We start from the raw sequence: 20,199 nt of genomic DNA on the forward strand, positions 1-20,199 counted from the left end.
ACTCAGCTCAATTTGAATTTAAAATTTTGGGTGCGTCAACACTTAGGCTATTTTGCATTATACGGGGTCCAACCCCTTACCATAACTAAATAGCATAATTGCAGTGTCGTGTTACTAAAATATTCTGACTTTCATTAAAAGCTGAGACTGTAAACGGGCACTCAGCACACACAAGGACAAAAAACAGGACAACACACACAAAATTATACTGGTCATAGTGCCAGTCGCCAGAGCCTCGTTCGTATGCAAAATGCACTCCGGGGTGTACTACATGGGAGTAGTACACCCCTAACTCAGCTCAAATACTATGGTACAGAAAGCTTTAAAATATCCACATAGATAATAACTGTTCAACCAAAAATAAATGAAAATAACCTTGCAGTCCAACTGACTCATGAAGGCATTTTTTGTTCAGAGACAATTTCCTCACCCACTACAATAAATGCATATTGCTTGAAGATTTGGCACACACAAGAGATGTACTACATAAGGTTTGTCAAATCTTCATGTAATTTACATCTCTACGCTGGGAAGAATCAGGCAACTTTGAAGCTTACAGTGTTTCAAAGGCAACAGATCCCATTGCGGTAGCACTGACAAGAGACGATTCCACACAGGTAAAACAGTGGCAGCGAAAAATCAGGCGAAGCCAGGCTCGGTAGCTCAGTGGTATGCCAGACCCTGGTCAAGCCTGCATTTTTCGCTGAAAATGCTATGTAGTAAATGCATATTGGTTTCCACATCATACCAATAAAACCACATCACATCTCCTGTTATTATGAATTTCAAAAGTTTCATTCTAGTTTGAAATCAAGAGTTCCTGATGATATTGACACAGTTCTGTTTCTGTTCATTACTTTTACAGGGTACGTCACGGGAAACGAACGGTTTTCAAATGGGCATCTCGAAGCAGGGAGAGGGGGTAGAGATGAAAGTAGGGTGGCATTGAACTAGCTCAGCCATGCCATTTTCGGCACAGTTCGGATCGGTTCAGCACAGGGTGACAGCAGTACACGCAATGTCAGCTGCACTCATCACAAGGATGGCGTCTTTATGTTTGCGAAAATGGCGAGCATGTTCCTGGCAAAGACTGAACGTTGTGAATAATCTTCTTTGGGTAACCTCTGCATGATCACAAGTTTGTACGGATGGAATTCCAAATCCTTGTGTAAGATTCGCCATACTGTGTGCTTTCATTCAGTCTCAATTCGACAGAATGTCGCCGAGCAGAAAGTTATTGTTCATGTTATTGTTTCTGATAATTTAAACATAAAGAAACATAACAAGCAGCCATATTTTTCTCGACGAAATTCCCCCTCGCTGAATGTTAACAAATGCAAGCAACAGGTGGGGGACACAACCCAACATGGCGGTGGCCGCAAGCTATTCTGGTTTCAGCTGACGTCACACACACTCTATCTATTTCTTCTTGCTGCCACGCTGAGCCGAACCGAGCCGATCTGAACTGTGCTTATCCGAAACGTGCCATGCCGAAAATGGCATCGCCAAGCGAGTTCAATGCCACCCTACTTTCATCTCTACCCCCTCTCCCTGCTTCAAGATCCCCATTTGAAAACCGTTAGTTTCCCGTGATGCACCCTTCAGATTCCTCATGTAAAATCCGAAGGATGGTATATGCATATGTTTCCTCAGCTGTAGAAAAATATGATGTGTTTAGCAGCCTTGTATTCATGACACTTTCACAGGCCCAGGAACAAATCACAAAGCATACATGCTGTAGTAGAAATTCCTAGTTCAGTAATTTCCCAGATTCTGCATTTCACAGATTTGCAATTGCCTACATGTAATATACAATTTGTCTTAACGTTTGGATGAAAGTTTGGTTCTCTTGAAAGAAAGCCTCCCCGATGGCGCAGTGGTAGCGTTGTTGCCTTGTAATCAAGGGGTCCCGGGTTCGATACCCAGAGGCACAAGTGGTTCGGATCCCACTTTAAACTGTAGGTCCAGTCCCGATTAGCCTTACTGTGCATAAAGTGGACTTAAAACAACAAATCAACAAATCAATCTTGAAAGGAAGGCTAGGTTTCAAGCAAGACATCAAAAAAAACGTCATAGGTTTGGTATCAAGTTGTTTATCCTTTATGACGTGAAGACAGCATATGTTTTGGATATCATTGTGTATCCTTGGAAGTTGACAAATATTACAAAGCATGAGGACTTCAGTGTTTCGGCTCAATTGTAATGACATTACTTCAATCTTATCTTGGGAAAGAACACTCACTGTGTACTGATAATTGGTGCCTGATGCATTACACAAGCAGCAGACAAACTCCTGTGGTACAATAAACCGCAAAAAAGAAGGATGTCCGAAATAAATGCTAAAAGTGGTGAAAGGCACACTAAGAGTGTCACTAATATGATGGTTTGTCATTGGCAAGACCAAAGCGAAGTTACAATGCTGACTACTTTCCACAAAGATGAAATGGCAGAAACCACAAGGGAAAAAATAAGGAAGCCAAATATGGGCAGTGTTTGATAGAACTAACATGCTTCTTAGTTCTATGGAATGTGTTCGCAAGACAGTGAAGGGGTACAAACTGTTATTTGTTTCACTTACTTGACATTTGTATGTTGAATGCCCACAGTTTATACAAACTTCACACTGAAAAAGCTGTTCCATTAGCTGATTTGCAACTGAAAGTGATTGGGCAACTACTTCAGAAGCACCATACACACAAACAACGCCTATCTAAAGATATCTCCCATTTTTGGTGCCCAGTACTCCAAACAGTTAAAACGCTGAGGAAATGCCACATATGCACTCACACAGCTCTAGGATCAAAGAAGAGGAAGGAAAGCAGATATATGTGAAGGAAATGTGGAGTTGTAAATATCACACTCTCACTAAGTACTAAACTTCCAAGAAAAGTTTATTCTTCCAGTGCTACAGTTGAATTCCTTACTCTTCCCCCACTCCTCCATTACTACTTTTTCACTATCAATAGGGTCATACCTAGATGTGTACGAATATACTTGTACAACTGTATCCGATGTTGTAATTCATGTTTTGTATTTTTGTATTTTTATGATAAATAAATAGATTTTACATCAAAACATTTTTTTCCTGGCATGGTAATGACAGCATAGTAAGTACATAACTGAGTTGGTCTTCGATGGTAACATATTGAATTTTAATATGGATGGGGAAAGGGTTAATGAGTACATAGTTTGGATAAACAAAACTGCAATTTATCTCCAATATATCATAATTCTATAGTGTTTTCATGAATAAAAATACATTTAGCTTCAATATTTATTTTGCATTTTATTATAGAGTTAGGATGAATAAACACACATTTTTTCTTCAATATATTTTGCATTTTCATTCTAGCATATCATTCAAAACATTTGAAAGGGTGTAATCTGGGAGTTCTTGAACAAGTTGTACATAAATACACTCTCACACACTCACACTCTCCACCCCCCCCCCCTATTGCCAGGCACATATCTTTTACTACAAGCAGCACTGTCCTCATTTCTTACAATTAGATCAAAGCAACAACAGGAAAGTAACCAAAGCATTACAGGGTAATTCAAAATGAATGGTGCAACTTTACACAGCAATTATGAAGTTACTATTTATGATAGAAAATCAGACAAGGCATCAATATAAAGAACTCTGGAAGTTTTACTCACATCACTCGCATTATAAAGATTCAACATGGGAAAGTTCCAAATGATAATCAAGTTGTTGTCAACGGTTTGGAAGGCACCAACAATTCACAGTTGTAACTTTGGCAAAACTTTCGGAACGGTGAAACATATGAATTACTACCAAAAAGCACGCTGAAATGTCTTTGCACCATTGTGATTGAATCAGTTCTCGATAGCTCCAACACACAATATGCCTTCAACTGGTCATTAGCCATTTTGCGACACTGGCGATCCTGGTGGAGCATCGGCTAAGCAGAATAAGCCCGCTAAGTGGGAATAAAACTTGCAGAGTTTTTTCTTTATACAGGGTGTCCCAGAAATAGGTGGCATAATTTCAGGAGCGTGTTCCTTACATGTAAACAATGAAAAAAGTATATATGAATATAGGTTCGGAAATGTTTGGTTTCAGAGTTATAGGCTGTCACAACACGTGCTCACTGGAATTTGTCTATCTTCCACAGGTGGTTTCCTGTAACACAAACAGGTATTTAATGAGTGGTACATGCTGAGTGGACATTGTTGAGACCATGTACACGAATCAGGAACAAGCAGATACATTTCATGTATGGTTTGGCAGATGACAATGCTTGGTTTGGTTTGAGTTGATGTTTTAAGTCCACTTTGTGCACAGTAAGGCTAATCGGGACTGGACCTACAGTTTAAAGTGGAATCCGAACCACTTTGTGCCTCCATCAGGTATCGAACCTGGGACCGATGACAATGCCGTAGACCCCCATCTTGGAAGGTGTTCAACTGAACATACGACAACAAACACACTACATGCATTATGGTGCTCCCACACACTTTAGTCTTGTTGCCAACAGGTATTTGAATCAAATGTACCCTGGTCTGTGGATCGGTAGAGGTGGACCAATTGCTTGGCCTCCACGCTCACCCAATTTAAACCCCTTGGATTTCTATACTCCTCGTCCTGATTCCAACCTCACTTTACTTCAAAGAAAGTTCCGAAAGATCAGTTTTCCCACTAAGAACAACATGTCAGATCCACATGGAGTCCAATAAATCGTCCCTTGAAACCTTTCCCACCAATAGCATTCGTCCAAGAAATGACAGCTCTCGTCAATTCCACGTGGACTAAATGAGATGTTGCTAATTCAGTTTCTTTAGAGATTTTTGAAAGCAAAGTTGCGGTTGTGTTATCTTTGCTAGGTTGGGTTATCATATTGTGCTACTTTTTTATACAATATGAAGACCTTGGAGGAATAACCTGGCAGTGAATGAATTGATGTTTAAACACTGCAGGCAAAAGTGACAACATCGCTTCACAGAAGAACAAGTAGTGGCTCGAAACCAGATACGGTTCTGGTCAGCTTCCTCTGAAGTTGGATCAAAGATGCCGAACTGCTACTATATTCAGGACTTCAGCTATACTTGTGGGGCCATTTTAAATCACTGGTGTATTCTTCTGCATTGGCAGATGTGAATACTTTCCGCAATCGTATTGTAGCAGGTTGTGAGACAATACAGAACACGCCAGGCATTTGGGAGTGTATATTCGAGTGGCCATGTGACGTCGATGTGCGGCCTGTATTGAGGCTTGGGGTGGCCATTCTTGAACATCTCCTCTAGGGTACTGTGAAGAACCTTAGACCAAATGTGGAAGATAGACAAATTCCAGTGTGCACGTGTTGTGACAGCCTATAACTCAGAAACTGAACCATACCTATGTTCATATAAACCTTTTTCATTGTTTGCATGTAAGGAATACGCTCCTGAAGTTATGCCACCTATTTCTGGGACACCCTGTATTGATGCCTTGTCTGATTTTCTATCGTAAATAGTAATGTTTCACTGGGTACTGACAGAGAGTGTTGAGCATCCTGGATGTCCAACTCGATCTGACAAATGAACTCTAGGGACATTGGTTTTGATGTCACACAAGGACCAACTTATGAGGGGAAAGGGTTAATGGGGAAAAACAGAATGTGCAGCTGCAGTACAAATATATGTTGCGTGCAATGTCACAGAGTAACCAACAATGACTCATTTGTTTTGGCATGGGTGTTCTTTGTGTGTCCTTTTATCAATTTCATCATTGTTGTGATTAGGCAAAAGTTGCAGAAAAGCAAAGTAAAAATAAGAAAAATCAAATCAAATCTTTTCCCTTTCCAACAACATGCACACACACAAACAGACAGGGTCAGTTCAACTAAGGGCAAACACTGAAAGCTGGAGAGCATATTCCCCAGACCTTATGGTCTTTGACTCAGGGGTGCCCATCCCCTGCCCCCCTAAGGCCTATGATGCACTCCCCCCAAAAGATAGAACATCCCCTGTCCCCTCTTTATGCCAAATTATTTACTCAAATTATTGTGGTCAGAAAATTTGGGGAACAATACAATACAGACATAGTTAAGCAATATATGTTTACTTTAGGTATTGTTTACAATGTAGACATTTACATGTTTATTGTATATTACTTTGATGTTGATTGAAATAACATTTTACATAAATGATGATTGAGGATAACTTCTGATGTTGCAAAGTTGTGACAGAAAAATTATTGATAATTTCATAATTTTGCACCACTTTTAAAATTAAAAGTAGTGAAATTATAAGTCTAAATAAAGAAAAAGTACTGTCTGGCTGCCTTAGCCGAGACCATGGGCGAAAGTGCGCATACGCCAACCGGACGTGTTCAGTGGCTAAATAGGGGTGACGGTACTTTGGGCAGGAAGCAGTTTCCTTGAAAATCGTCTGCTGTGGAAACAACAATGAAGTTTCAGCGCAGTAACATTGCCGCCAAAATACATAGAGAGATGTTTACAAATTATGTAAGGGTTCAGAACGAAATTAAAACCATGCATATACCTACTCTATCAGCAAACAGAAGATATCAGGACAGTATTCAAAATGTCACTTGTAAACCAGTAGCTTTATTTCAGATAATTCAATTAAATTATCTCCTTAGTAAATATTTTAATTAGCACAAATGTACACAGCACTAACCAGGATAGTATTCACTAATAATAGTATTATTGTACAGGGTGGCTCAAAAAGTCACTTAACACCCTCGGTACAAGGACACTGCAGTGCGCAACATGAAAATGGTGATGACCAATCGTTATCAGGCCAAGGAGGAACCACATTGATGCCACCCGCGCGGTCGGCGGCCATCTAGATGTCCGCCATCTTGAATTCAACTTTAGAATTTTAAATGGGAAGGGGGTGATATGATATAACAAATCACAATAAAATTTCACGAGAAATGCAATGGTGAAGGTTTTTCGACGTATCTTTAACCAGTAAAAAGTTATGACTGAATTCTTGTACCAATTTGCTCCTTTTCGAGGTGTTACAAAAATGCCTTAAAATTTGTTTAGCGCATCGGTAATGCATCGAGATCAAAGTGATGTCTAGGGAGAGAAGTTCGCATGCCATTGCACACGATTTTAATCGGATACATCCACGAAGAGCTGCGCATTATGAATGGTTGTCGCGAACAATTTACAGTGTGACGCTTCCATTGAATTAAAAGTCCTTGAGTAGTAAAATACTGTTCAGCAATGTACATACACTGCTCCAATGAATATGCCATACTGAATCAATTTAAAAAAAGAGGCACAGTAGAGGCAAAAGTGAGCGAAGAGATTTCAATGTAACCAGGGGCAGGCTAGGATTATCTCAAGAGTCCTATTTCGGCACAAAATCTTGTTTAAGATTTTTCACGTAAATGTATAGCCAGTACTTAGACACATGTTGCATGCGACTGTTGGCAATATTTTGACCTGCTAGTGCTGCCATATATGGAGATATGTTCCAAAAATTGAACATGTCCCTGAAATGAAATGCCAAAGCATGGAATGGCGTTCTCCTGCATTGCCCCGTTGGAAGAAGGCCAAGGTGGAAAAATTGTTGTTCCCTCCGGCAGGAATTCTTTGTGGATCATGCCATCACTGTCAAAGAAAGTGATAAGCATCGTCTTGATGCGTGATTTTTACGCCTTGACCTTCTTCTGAAGGGGTGATGCAGAAGAATGGCATTCCATGCTTTGGCGTTTCGTTTCAGGGTCGTACCTCACACACCAGCTCTCATCCTCTGTAGCAATGCATTGCAAGAAATTTGGATCTGAATCCTCCAGATTTCTTTCTCTTCCCATGCCTCAAAATCGCTTTGAAAGGTCAGAGATTTGAGGATATTCCGGACATCCAACGGAACGTGACGAGGGTCTTCAACAACATCCCGAAAGAAGACTTTTCTAAAAGTTTCCAGGACATGTACAGCCGTTCTCAACGGTGCATAGCCATGGGAGGGGACTACTTCGAAGGACAGTAAGGTAGGTTTCATTAAGAATTCGTCTACTTTCGATATTCAGGATCATTCACCCAACTTTATTGTCAGAGGTTGTATGTGTGTGTGTGTTTATATAAAAATTAATTACTAAATGCAGTAAAACTTCTCAACAACGGACAGGCCTGGGGGAAAAAATAAATATCCATTCTTAAGAAGTGTCCGCTATTCAGAAAAAAGTGTAGGATGTTGCACAATATGATAAGCATATTATAGTACGTACTTTACAAACATAATATTTTTGTTTTGCTACATTCAAGGAACAAAATACTCTACTACATACGGTGAATTTAAATTTACTAAAGTATCCCTACATACTAGGGATGGGCCGATATGAAATTTTGGCCGATACCGATAAAGTACCAATATGAAATTTACTGATACCGATATTCTACCGATCCGATATAAAATTAGATATGGTACTTGAAGAACCTGAAATGTTCATTCATCTCCTTAACAAATATGTTTTTCGAGGTGACTGCAGTGCAAAAGAAGTTGAATATTTGACAATTACTTTTTTAGAAAGTAGGGCATTGAGATTATCCATAAAAATTACAACAAAATGGCAGAATTTTGCACTAAATTATAAGATATTTATATATATATATCAGATCGGTGAAATAATCAGTAAATTTAATACACAGATATGCCTATATCGGCCGATACCGATAGAGGACCGATTAATCGGTCCCATCACTACTACATACATTACATATTTCTCGAACACTAAGTTTCTCTTTCTCGTAGATGTTGATGACTTCAACTTTTTCCTTTCAAGTCAGTCGTTTGCGTTTCAGCGACATCGTAGCAGAAGTGACACACACTTCTCAACATAACCACAAAGAATACTGTCTTCACTTTTAAAGAGAAATATGTTCGGTGGAACATGAAACAATGCACGCTAGTTTGAAATACTGGCCATTGTTGTGTCAAATTCCAGGTTTTGCGGCAGTTTTCTTTCAGGCTGTCCGTTATTAAGAAGTTTTATTTGCATTGGGGAGGGAGTTTTCAGTGTCCGCATCCGTTATTGAGAAGTAATATTGCAATTAAACCCCATGTCCATAATTTAGAGGTGTCCATTAGGACAATTTTTACTGTATTTAAAATACATTATTATTAAATATATATATAAAGGAATTAATTTACTAAATCATGAGATATTTATAAAGTAGCAAATTAATTCCTTTACTCATTGATTAAAGATGTTAATAAATTACGAAATAGTTGTACTATGTGTAAGTTTTTGTTTCTGTTAATATAAATCATTTCTGCTTGTCTTGCATCCTTGTTTTACTTTTATTGAACTTATATTGTTATTAGTTTAGATCTGTAAATGATTTCTTCAAATGGAGGTACGGAGAGCATTCAACCCTCACTAGTTTGAGTGTGTTTCTGATATTATACTTAGTAAAGTATATTTGTAGTCAAAACTAATTCTTCTTCTTTTGTTGTTATAACAAAAACTCTTTCCCCCTGGAAATGTTTGGTGGGGGAGGGGGTTGAGGCCAAGATTGTTGGTGGGGAAACAAATGTCCCCCAAGGATTTTGCACCCTGAATACATGTGTCTGGGACACAACTCAACCTCAGAGCCTTCAATAATGAGATTATACATACTCATGTGTTCAGAAATAAGAAATATCAGTTCAATCAGCAAGTTATGAGATGTCTTGAGTATTTGTCTTAACAGAATATGTGCTCCCACCCAAGAACTTATTATGAAACTCTAATTTAAATGTGACAATGTGTAAGATGCACAGAACATGAGTACATCAGCTTACTCATTATGTTTTTTGTTTTTTTTATCAATTACTTGTGTGCTTAAATACTGTAAATAGAAACAGCCTGAATAATTATAACGATCATTTATCATAACATTATATCATATGGATTTAAAATTCATAAATGAATAGGCGAATGGTGTCACTGCAAACAACTATGAAAAGAGTGGAGGACATAGTATAAGTGCAAGACAGTCGGAATATAGAACATCTAAATTTCAGAAACACTATAATATGTAGTGTGCTACTATGACAAGACGTACGAGGTTTGGCTAGAAAAAAACTGGACTGTTGCTACAAAATCTTTTATTGATAATTTTGTACAATACGAACATTATCCCCTTCAAAGTACTCCCCTGCACTATTGATACACCGCTCCATACGAATCTTCCATTTCTGGAAGCAGTGCTGGAAATCATTTTCTGGAACCATGTTCATGACTTCCGTCGCTTTTGCTTTCACAGATTCTACGGTCGTAAATCTGTTGTTGTTTTTTCAGTGCTGATTTGACCTTTGGGAATAAAAAAAAAGTCACATGGAGTGATACCCGGTGAATAGGGTGGATGTTCTAACACTGGGATCCCATGCTTGGCCAAAAAAGCCTTGACTGACAATGTTGTATGGACAGGAAGGAGCATTGTCCTGATGAAGAATCCATGACTTGCTTTTCCACAAATCAGGTCGACGTCCTCATACTCACTCACAAAGGGTCGTCAGCACCTTAATGTAATAATGTTGGTTGTTTTGCAATAGCTCGAATACTCAAGCGACGATCCTCTTGAATCAATTCACCAACATTTGCAATGTCTGATTCCGTTTTCGACGTGCAAGGTTGTCCAGGGCGCGAGTCATCCGCGATAACTTCTCGTCCCTCTTTAAACCTTTGAAACCACTCAAACACTTGCGTGCGTGATAAACACTCATCGTATACTTCCTTCAACACAAACCATAAGTTTCTGTGGCAGATTTTCCGAGTTTCATAAGAAACTTCACATTGATATGCTGTTCCACTTTCACACTTAACATTTTTCCGATGGAGTACAGATGTACGGTTCACTACGTCGACAAGCTACAGCGGAACTGAGCACCGTGCATCCTGGGAAATCACACAGTCGATAGGCAGGATATCACGTTATACACTCATGCACTGCTCGACGTGCTTGCCATTTGTCAACAGCAACATCAATCCGGTTTTTTACTAGCCACACCTCATATGTCTAGGAAAAGTATATCGTATAACAACCATATAATATTGTATATTTTATTAGAAGCAAAAGATAATTCTCTCGATTCTTGGCTCTATCAGATCCCAGACAGGAAACAGACGCTAGGAATCTAAGGATTGCTGAGTATAGAAGTTACATCAGTCTTGATGGGTCACTTGGCGTAATATACAAATTCAAAGGAAGTAAACAGGTGTGTCGACCTGGAATTTACAGCAGCAATCCTGGGAGGATAAAAAGTGCGGATTCTGATAGTCGGGGGTTATTGAGTTGAATGATAGACGAGAGAGAGAGATCGAAAGAGAATAGGCCAGAGGGAGAGACCCGTGTTAGTAACCTCCGAGAATGGTCACACTTCACGTCGACACACAGTAGGAAAAGTCAATTCTACGAGACTACGTCTACTGAGAACTTCCACTTCTGGTTGAAACAGGTAATTTTCCAATCATCATGCTGAAACAATCTTAGGGAGACTAGAATCAAATTAGTGTGTATTCATTTGCCACGCCATGCTATTCATACCCTGGCTCTCGCATGAGTTAAGATGCCAAGCGAGTATGAAGGATAAAACAAGCTATCGCCACCCACAGGACACCTAAAACCAGGTCCGATCCCGTCGTTCCTAAGGGAACGATACGATATCATCTATGAGCACTCAGTACACTTTTAATTCAGAATGTTTTTTATTTACTTTGCTTCAAATGTGAGAAAACAATTGAACAGAAAATGACATGTATAATATTTAAATGGTCTATTACTTAGTAGACTACCAGAGTGTAAAGTCGACCTCAAATGAACTATTTCTGATAAAAAATATTTCTTAGGCAATTTTGGACAATCTATTTCAGTTCCTGCCTCAGGTTTAGGATTACTGTGCACTAGGCAGGCAGGTTGTGTGGCCAAATATATTGCAACTTGCCCTGCCAACAGGTTTACTGGCTATTATATTGAACATATACACTACCGACAAAAAGTTTAAGACCACCATGAAAAACGGCCAAAAAATCAGTATGGAGTGTTGTATGGAACCAATGGTTCCTGTCCAAGAAAGACGTGACGATGATACACATGGACGATGCAATGTAGTCTAGTTTGAACCTCGCAAGATGCGATACCAATTTTTTTCTGAATGTGTAGCATGTTGTTGGCAAAATGGAAAGTGACAAAAACGTTGCTGAAGCTGGCAACATTGCAGCTGTGTGCGTGAAACTGGTCAGTACGGTAGGCAGCCTCATGCGCATCCTTATCAGTGGCTCAGGGTCAGTTACTGTTCATGCAGGCGACATTGCGAGCCCATTATTGTGTGTGAGGTGTTCAAGGTAAGTGGAGCTGTGTGTAATGGCCCGTCATCGTGGGGAACAGGCAATTTCAGTTGAAAAGCATGCTGTGATATGTGCACCGAAAAATGAAGGTTATTCGGATCGCGAAATAACAAGAAAACTGAATATTTCCAAGACTGGTGTTCATTGTGCATTGGACAGATACCGTAAAACCAACAGTCATGCAGACCATGCACGTAGTGGAAGAGCTCGTGTAACGTCTGCAGCTGACGATAGATATATTACAGTAACTAGCAAACGGAACAGGTGCCTAACAGCACCAGTCATCGCTGCTTCCCTGAATAACAGCAGAGTGACGCCTGTGTCTGTGTCAACGGTGAACAATAGGTTGTGTAAAGAAGGGCTGCATGGCAGAGTAGCTGCTAGAAAGCCACTGTTACGACAAGAGAACAAGACGAAACGATTGGCCTGGGCTAAAACGTACCAAGGTTGGACTGTGGATAACTGGAAATGGGTATTCTGGACCGACGAATCCAAATATGAATTATTTGGCAGCAATAGGCGAACCTTTGTGCGTTGAAAGGTCGGCGAGAGAATGAAAGAAGAGTGTCTTGTTCCCACAGTGAAACATGGGGGTGGAAGTGTAATGGTGTGGAGATGTTTTGCCGGAAACCAGATGGGGGACCTTCATAAAATTCAGGGAACATTGGTAAAAGAAGGGTATCATCAGATATTGGTGCACCATGCCATCCCCTCTGGTTGTCGTCTTGTTGGTAATGGGTTTATTTTTCAACAAGATGATGATCCCAAACATACATCCAAATTGTGCACGCTGTATTTGGAACGCAAGGCAGCAGAAGGGGCATTAGTTCTCATGACGTGGCCACCACAGTCTGCTGATCTTTCACCAATTGAACTGCTATGAGACCAAATCGAAAGGGACATCAGGAAGAAGTTACCCAGCAACACTCAACAGCTATAGGAATTCATCAATGATGCCTGGCGTAACATTCAACCATCCTATCTGGAAAAACTATTGGATCGCATGCCACGTGTTTGCGCTGCTGTCATTAAGGCCCATGGCGGACATATTGATGAAAGCAAAATATGAGGTGAAATTAGTATGTATAGTGGATGTACCTATGTTTGTACATTGCCAAGCAGATTCTTACATCTGTTTCTTGTACATTAATTACAAAATGCATTCATTTCTACTGATTTTTGGCACTTTTTCCTGGTGGTCTTAAACTTTTTGTCGGTAGTGTACATAGAACAATTGAAAAACAAAACACATTTTCTTTTCTGTAACAAATGAAAAGAGATTCAATAGTACTGAATATTCAACAGGCTCCTAAACTTGAACACTGAATATAATCATCAATTTTTAGAAATAGTTCAAGGAAGAATAGTATCACAACGGAATTTTTGATAACGGTTCAGATTGTTTTATGATTTTTTTCAAATTCTCCTAGCAGGAAGATCATAGAAATTTGGCAATCATTGTCACACGAAATTTGAATCTTTCTTAAAGTAATAAGCACAGTTTGGATTTTAGAAAAAAGTTATTTATGCTGAAAAAAAACTTAAAAATTACCTTATGCAAGCATGCACGCTTCCCATGGAAAATGTATTTTCCATTGACATCGTGCTGCAACGCCAGGAGTCCTGGGTTCGAATCCCACTCGGGCATGGTTGTTTGTAAATGTCCATTCATCAATTTCATCACTCATCCCCATCTTCGCAAAATGAGCCAAAAGTGGCTAATAATAAATCAAATCACTCAATCAATCAAAACCATTGACAAGAGACTATAAGTATCGTAGACTAGTGGGAATTAATGTAGAAGTAGATCAGAACCTTAGTAGAATGCATTTAGGCAATACTAAAAGAACCAAACCTAACCTAACTACAAAAGCATATATTGAACCAAATCTTAAGTAATCGCTAAAACTCCACAGTATGTATTAAGAGAAGTAAATCAAAATTGAACCATAATAAAACTGCATTCATAGCATGATGAAATCGCAATGAAACAAAAGGAACTTTTATGCCACTATATTCTGTTTACTACGTAGATATATATTTAGGAAGTTTACTGAAATATGAAGATAACAATCAGAAAATATCCATTTTAAAAAAAGTCTGCTTGTTTTGTAACTTTACTGCTTGTGTCTGTCTATGAATTACATTCCAACAGTTGTATTTTGTTTGACTGATTGGGTTCATTTTACTTCACTTTTTTGCCACTTTTGGTTAATCATGAAGATAAGAATGAGTGATGACATGATGAAATTGATGAAGGGACATTCACAAAGAACACCCATGTCAGGCCAGGATTCGAACCTAAGACCACATACCAGGGGCGATTCCTCCATGTAGGAACTTCCTACAATTCATTTTTACTTATTTCCAGTTCTCTACTTTTTAGGAGTTTGATGCGTGTTATAAAATTATGAGCACAATCCGTACATACAATTGCCTAGGTTAGCTCCTGTCAAGAGTTGACTGTTCTCGCTCGCTCGCAGCAGTCCGAGGACGATGGACACGGGCTTTTCTGCTGCTCGCTAAGGAATCTCGGCAGTCATCCCACAGACAGATGGGTGGAGGTGGAAGGGGCAGTGCAAGGGAGTGGGGAAAGTTTACGAAGATCGGCGAGGATCGAGGAACCAGCAAGACTTTCCTCAATCAGTGATGCCAACCCCAACAAAATGTTACTAAACCACACACAATTTGATCTTTGTTGGCACTTAGCACTGTTTCTAGCATAATCTGCAAACGCCAATCCCTGCGAGAGGAAAATCGAATTCAAAAGAATATGTTTTCAGGAAATAAAAATAAAATTATGTCCAAATCTTATTTCTACTTCACCAGCGGACATGTTTCAAATGAAAGGGAGTATGCCGATCCAGCGGAAAACATTTTTAAAACCATGCCACAATCCATCCTCTTCTTCATCCTGCCCGATTTAGTTTGTCAGGAGATTTTATGGTAGGAAATCGGTAGAAAGTTTTTCTCAATTTTCTCAAACCTTTTTGAATTTGGTTGAACCCATGTCGTTTGTTGCACCATTTTAAACAATTTTGGGGGAAATTTACACTATTATATAACTGTTAAAAATAAGTAATGCAAGTTCAAAACTCTAGGAAAGTAGATGCAGAATTGTACATTTATCCGGAAAAAAAAAATCCTAGCACAATTTAGAAGCATTTAGAATAATTTCGGAGTTTAAGCAGTACTTTTTATTATCATCAATCCACATGACAGGGTAGGGGAAGACACTACAAATTCTTGAAAAATCTGAAATATCGTCAATGTTATTTTCGTCGATTTTTATAGGTTCACATTTAAATATTGAGCATGGGCCTGTAGCTAACATTTTAAATGCAATGAATAGTACAAGCAAAATGTGTGAATATGTAATTGAACCCATTTTTTCAAACCTTCCTCGCTTTACCATAGCTTCTTCTACACTCCGAAAAAGACACGAGTCGCCACTACCCCATAGCATGCTGTGCTAACCACTCCAAGATGGAGGTTATCAGTTGTATTTTAAATTTAGAAATGTTCTTTTACATTAGACAGATAAATAAAAGTTGTGGAAGAAGAAAAAATTATAACACACAATGTATACTAAAGTACTTCCATTGATGTGAAACAATTGAGGGGAGAGGGTGGGTGGGGGAAAAAAACTGCGAAAAAGTTATTTAAAAAAAAAAAACCTATTTTTCCTTATTACTTCCAACTCTTAAAAAATTCCAATATGTAGACATGATAAAATTAAGATTTTCTTTTACATGTTCTAAAACTTCACCAAATTCATTCGTATGTACTGAAACAAATTTATATGCTTAAACAAAATAAAATTTTATGAACGGAAAAATGCATTAATGCAAGAATGTCCATCCCGTCCGCATTTATACCTTGAATGTCATTGTTATTGAATATAGGTTATATATGCCTGCAAGGCAAAATATGGAATGCATGGATAGCAATAAATCCTAACATTCACCGCTAAAAAATTTAAATGAGAGATAAATTTAAAGCTCCAAACCCTTCCTAAGTATACAATGCTCCTTCAGTTCTGTCTCCCCTGGAGAGGGCATGCTCCTCCATTAAGTGGAGGCTAATTTTATCTGGTTATCTTGCAATTTACAAGTATGGAGGCAAATCTTTTGGTATCAGTTCATTATATCGGAGACACTTTAATATTGGATATTTTGTGTTTCGTACGGTTCGTACTTACCAATTGTGTATTGCAGAACATATTTGAAAATGCCATTAAGGTTTTCACATGATTAGAAACATTTTTTACTTAAAAATAAGCCATTTCTCGAAGTGTTTGTCACGTACACAAACTGCGTCGCTTTTCTTTGAAATAAAGGACCATAGATGGCAGCATGCAAGAAGAACAACAGTTATAAAAGATGCTGCATAAATAAGTTTGGAAAGTGGATAAGAGATGGCACCACCCAGGAGAACTTATATGATTGTAAATAGAGACAATGGAAAGAGCAGATGTGATGAAATAACGATTGTATATATTAATACTAATTATAAGGAAAATAAATAAATAAGTTTAAAATAATAACAGGATATAAATGAAGAGAAAAGGGGAATTATCATTCAGTAATGACATAAGCGATTAATATACAAAAGTAAAGAAGTCGAATTGCAATTTCGATTTTGTGTCTATTACAGTTCCCACGAACTGAGAGTTTCGTGCAGCTTTTGGGTTGTTTTCCCCAGGTGTAGCGCCATTTCTCGGCAGCACCCAAGCACATTTGGAGGCGCATACATTGTAGCTCCAAGTTAAGGTTAGCGCCGGCCAGGCGGCGATCTTTAACTAACCCCTTTCTCTTTGTTTATTTGGGAGATCGGTTTATTAATATTTCTATCAATTTGAAAAGATCAATAAAGAAAAGAAAGAAGAAAAAGTACACAATATGTATTAATTACAAGAAGAAGCAGCCGTAGCAATTATAAGAAGAAGAATCATTATTAAAGTATAAGAAGAAGCCTTATTAATTGCAAGAAGAAGAAGCCTTCGTAATTATAAGAAGAAGAAGCCTTAGTAGAAGAAGATGCCTTATTAAGTGCAAGAAGAAGCAGCCGTAGCAATTATAAGAAGAAACATTATTAATTATAAGAAAAAGAAACCTTATTAATTGCAAGAAGAAGAAGTTTAGCAACAATAATAAGAAGACGCAATATTAATTATAAGAAGAAGATGCCATATTGATTATAAGAAGAAGAGGTCATAAGAAGAAGATGCCATATTGATTATAAGAAGAAGAAGCCCGAAGGAGATTGGTTAGAATTAATAAAAAATAAAAATAGAAGAAAATTACTGTATGAAAAGACTTCAAAAGTTAATTAATATTTGTACATAACTAATCAAGAATATAGTACGAATTGTACCCTCAGTAGTGGGTTAAATCTGTTGTTTCTTTCCATATATTTGTAGCGTTAGTAACCCTGATATGTGCCCAGAGGTATCTCATTGTCTCTCCCCTGTGCTAAGCTGGTAGGTGTTTACACGAGGGACGTGGCATGTTACGGAACGCACATCATGGTGCGAGCCCCACAAACCATTCACGGATAGCCCCAAAAACCATTTGGGATTGTATAACCACCCACGAATAGCCCCAAAAACCATTTCCAGATAGCCCCACGGGAAGGTTAGGTTAGGCAAACATAGTTAAAAAAAACAGTGTGGTTACGTTTTCGCTTAAATTGAAGCAACGGGAATTGATTTCTGGCTGAAATAGATTGAAAGAAAATACCTCGAAGAACTTCGACAATGCTACAGAAACTGATTTCCGTATGTAGTTTCTCCTGTAAATTTGAAGAAAAGTGTCTCTGATAAAACAAACTGTTACCAATCTTTTTGTTTCAATATAAATATAGGTAACAGTTCCAAATGTTTAATGATTTCCGCAAGTCTTATAGGAGTATTAGGCAATGTTTTAGAACCTTGGAAGCAATTATGTAAGTTTAAAGCTTGAGGAAAGTATGATTTGAAAAAACAGTTTACGCCAGTGCACAGCCATTCTCAGTTTATGGTCTTTGACATGCGAGGCTCGAAGGGGTTGAGACCAGATATCAGTGATCAGGCGTTGGAAGTATTTAGGGACGTTATTTTAATGATAAAGAGCCCTAAACCTGACCTGCCTAACTTCTTCACAACAAACACATTAAAGAAGTAACACAACTCCGCACCTCCTGTGACAAGCCATGGTAGCAGCAGTAATCCATATCCAAAATGACACAAATGGCTCAAGCAAATACACACAAGCGTATACATAAGGGGAAAAAATCATTTTCTACAAAACATGCAGTAAAAATCACAAAGCCAATGAAATGTGTGAACAAACATAAATGCAAATCGAATGATGTAAAAAATGCATGTGGTCATCATTACTTCCCAATTAAACAACCAGAACTTTGACCTAAATATACGTCACAAAATTATAATTTTAATTTTCTAGACCCACATAACTTGACTGATGTTACAGTATTAGGGCCAATAAGTGAAAAATACATTCAATTACAAAAGAATGATTGACTGACAACTAACACAACAGCAAAAACAATTAAGGGGCCCTTAGGTGATAAATTCAGTCTGCGTGGGTTATAATGCGAGTATAAAAACTAGTTTAAAGAATATTCATCAACAAGTTTGGTCATTAAAATGGAACTTAATTACTTTCAACTTCTTGAATCGCAATAAATTACATCAAACTGCTAATAGAACAGGGAAAAAATAACAAAGTATGATATGTGTTGAACTCATTACGTCCCTCTTTTACAACATAAATAAGTGCTCCAAACGTGCAAGATACAGTACAGTGTAAGAGTGCACATGCATTACAGGCGCCACCCCTAACCGGAAAACTAGCAGCAGAAAAATAGTAAAGCAGTTATTAGATCAGTACCTGAAATCTACGCAAGATCCGTGGTTTCGATGTAATGTCGTACAACCGGCGGTTATTCTTATTGGATAAAATACCTCGTCTTGTTCTATTCGCCATGCTCACACAAACAAATAATGAGATAACTAAATACGACACATAGCATGCAAACACTTGTTTCCCCTAACTTTCTTAGAAAAATTAAAGTAGATTTGTGGTTTTCAACAATCTTGTGGCACACAAAATTTCACTTCACGTGTAGTTCGAATATCTACTACCTAACACATTTTCCTCTTCTGTATGAAGACACAAAATGCACGTTTATTATTCGAATTTATTAGTATCCCTGTATGTCCACAAGAAATTCTTTCTGCTACTCGACCAACAAAACACTACCATAAATTACGTCATTCCTGTTGCACCTATCTCTTTCTAATGAGCAATTCTAACTGAAACATGCATCAGTTTGCATCTTTTATTTTCTCTACCTCTGAATGATGATTAGATTCAATTAATGAAAGGACTCTCACAAATAAACATCCATGCTCATACAATGGCAAGATTGAGAGGCGATTGAGAGTGTACGGGCGTACACACGTTCCGCGGGGGCAAAATGGGGCAATTTCCCCCAAATCATCGACGTCCACATTTTTTTCCAGGGAGAGACAACCAAGGTAATTTTCCAGGTGATAAACGAAGTATATTAACACCCATAATAGTGTTGCCCCTTCAAAAAAACACCACTTGAGTTTGAAATTATTAAGTTCCTGCATGCACATTATAATAATTAATGTAAATTGTTGTGACTGAAATCAAATTACATATGCGTGAAATATATACTTTTAGGTTGACATTCATTTTCCGGGAGGAGGTGCCGGACGTTCATGCCCCTATATTATTATACTTTCACCTGCAAATTTAGTGTAGAGGGTCTTATCATCGTTATTAAGCAAATACACTCTTAAAAATGAAGTATTATCAAGCCGATGAAAGTTCCAACCAACTACAGCAAGGGGGTGG

At 38.2% G+C, this 20,199-nt stretch overlaps 1 protein-coding gene across 2 annotated transcripts in view; it reads right to left on the reverse strand.

Annotated features, from left to right (window-relative positions):
* Positions 1-19,553, reverse strand: part of LOC145980273 (putative phospholipid-transporting ATPase IIB) — a 155,414-nt gene extending 135,861 nt beyond the window's left edge. Inside the window, exon 1 of one of the 2 annotated variants that reach the window (XM_083113281.1) lies at positions 19,458-19,553. Coding sequence is in view for 1 of the 2 variants with exons in the window: in XM_083113280.1 (XP_082969406.1) it covers positions 19,204-19,299 (96 nt within the window). In the remaining variant the exon portion in view is untranslated. Of the gene's footprint in view, positions 1-19,203 lie in introns of both variants that reach the window. The other variant, XM_083113280.1, reaches the window with a different exon arrangement.
* Positions 19,554-20,199: the final 646 nt, after the last annotated feature.

Source organism: Lepisma saccharinum, chromosome 27 (assembly GCF_977018435.1).
Source record: "Lepisma saccharinum chromosome 27, izLepSacc3.1, whole genome shotgun sequence".
Taxonomy (NCBI): Eukaryota; Metazoa; Arthropoda; class Insecta; order Zygentoma; family Lepismatidae; genus Lepisma; species Lepisma saccharinum.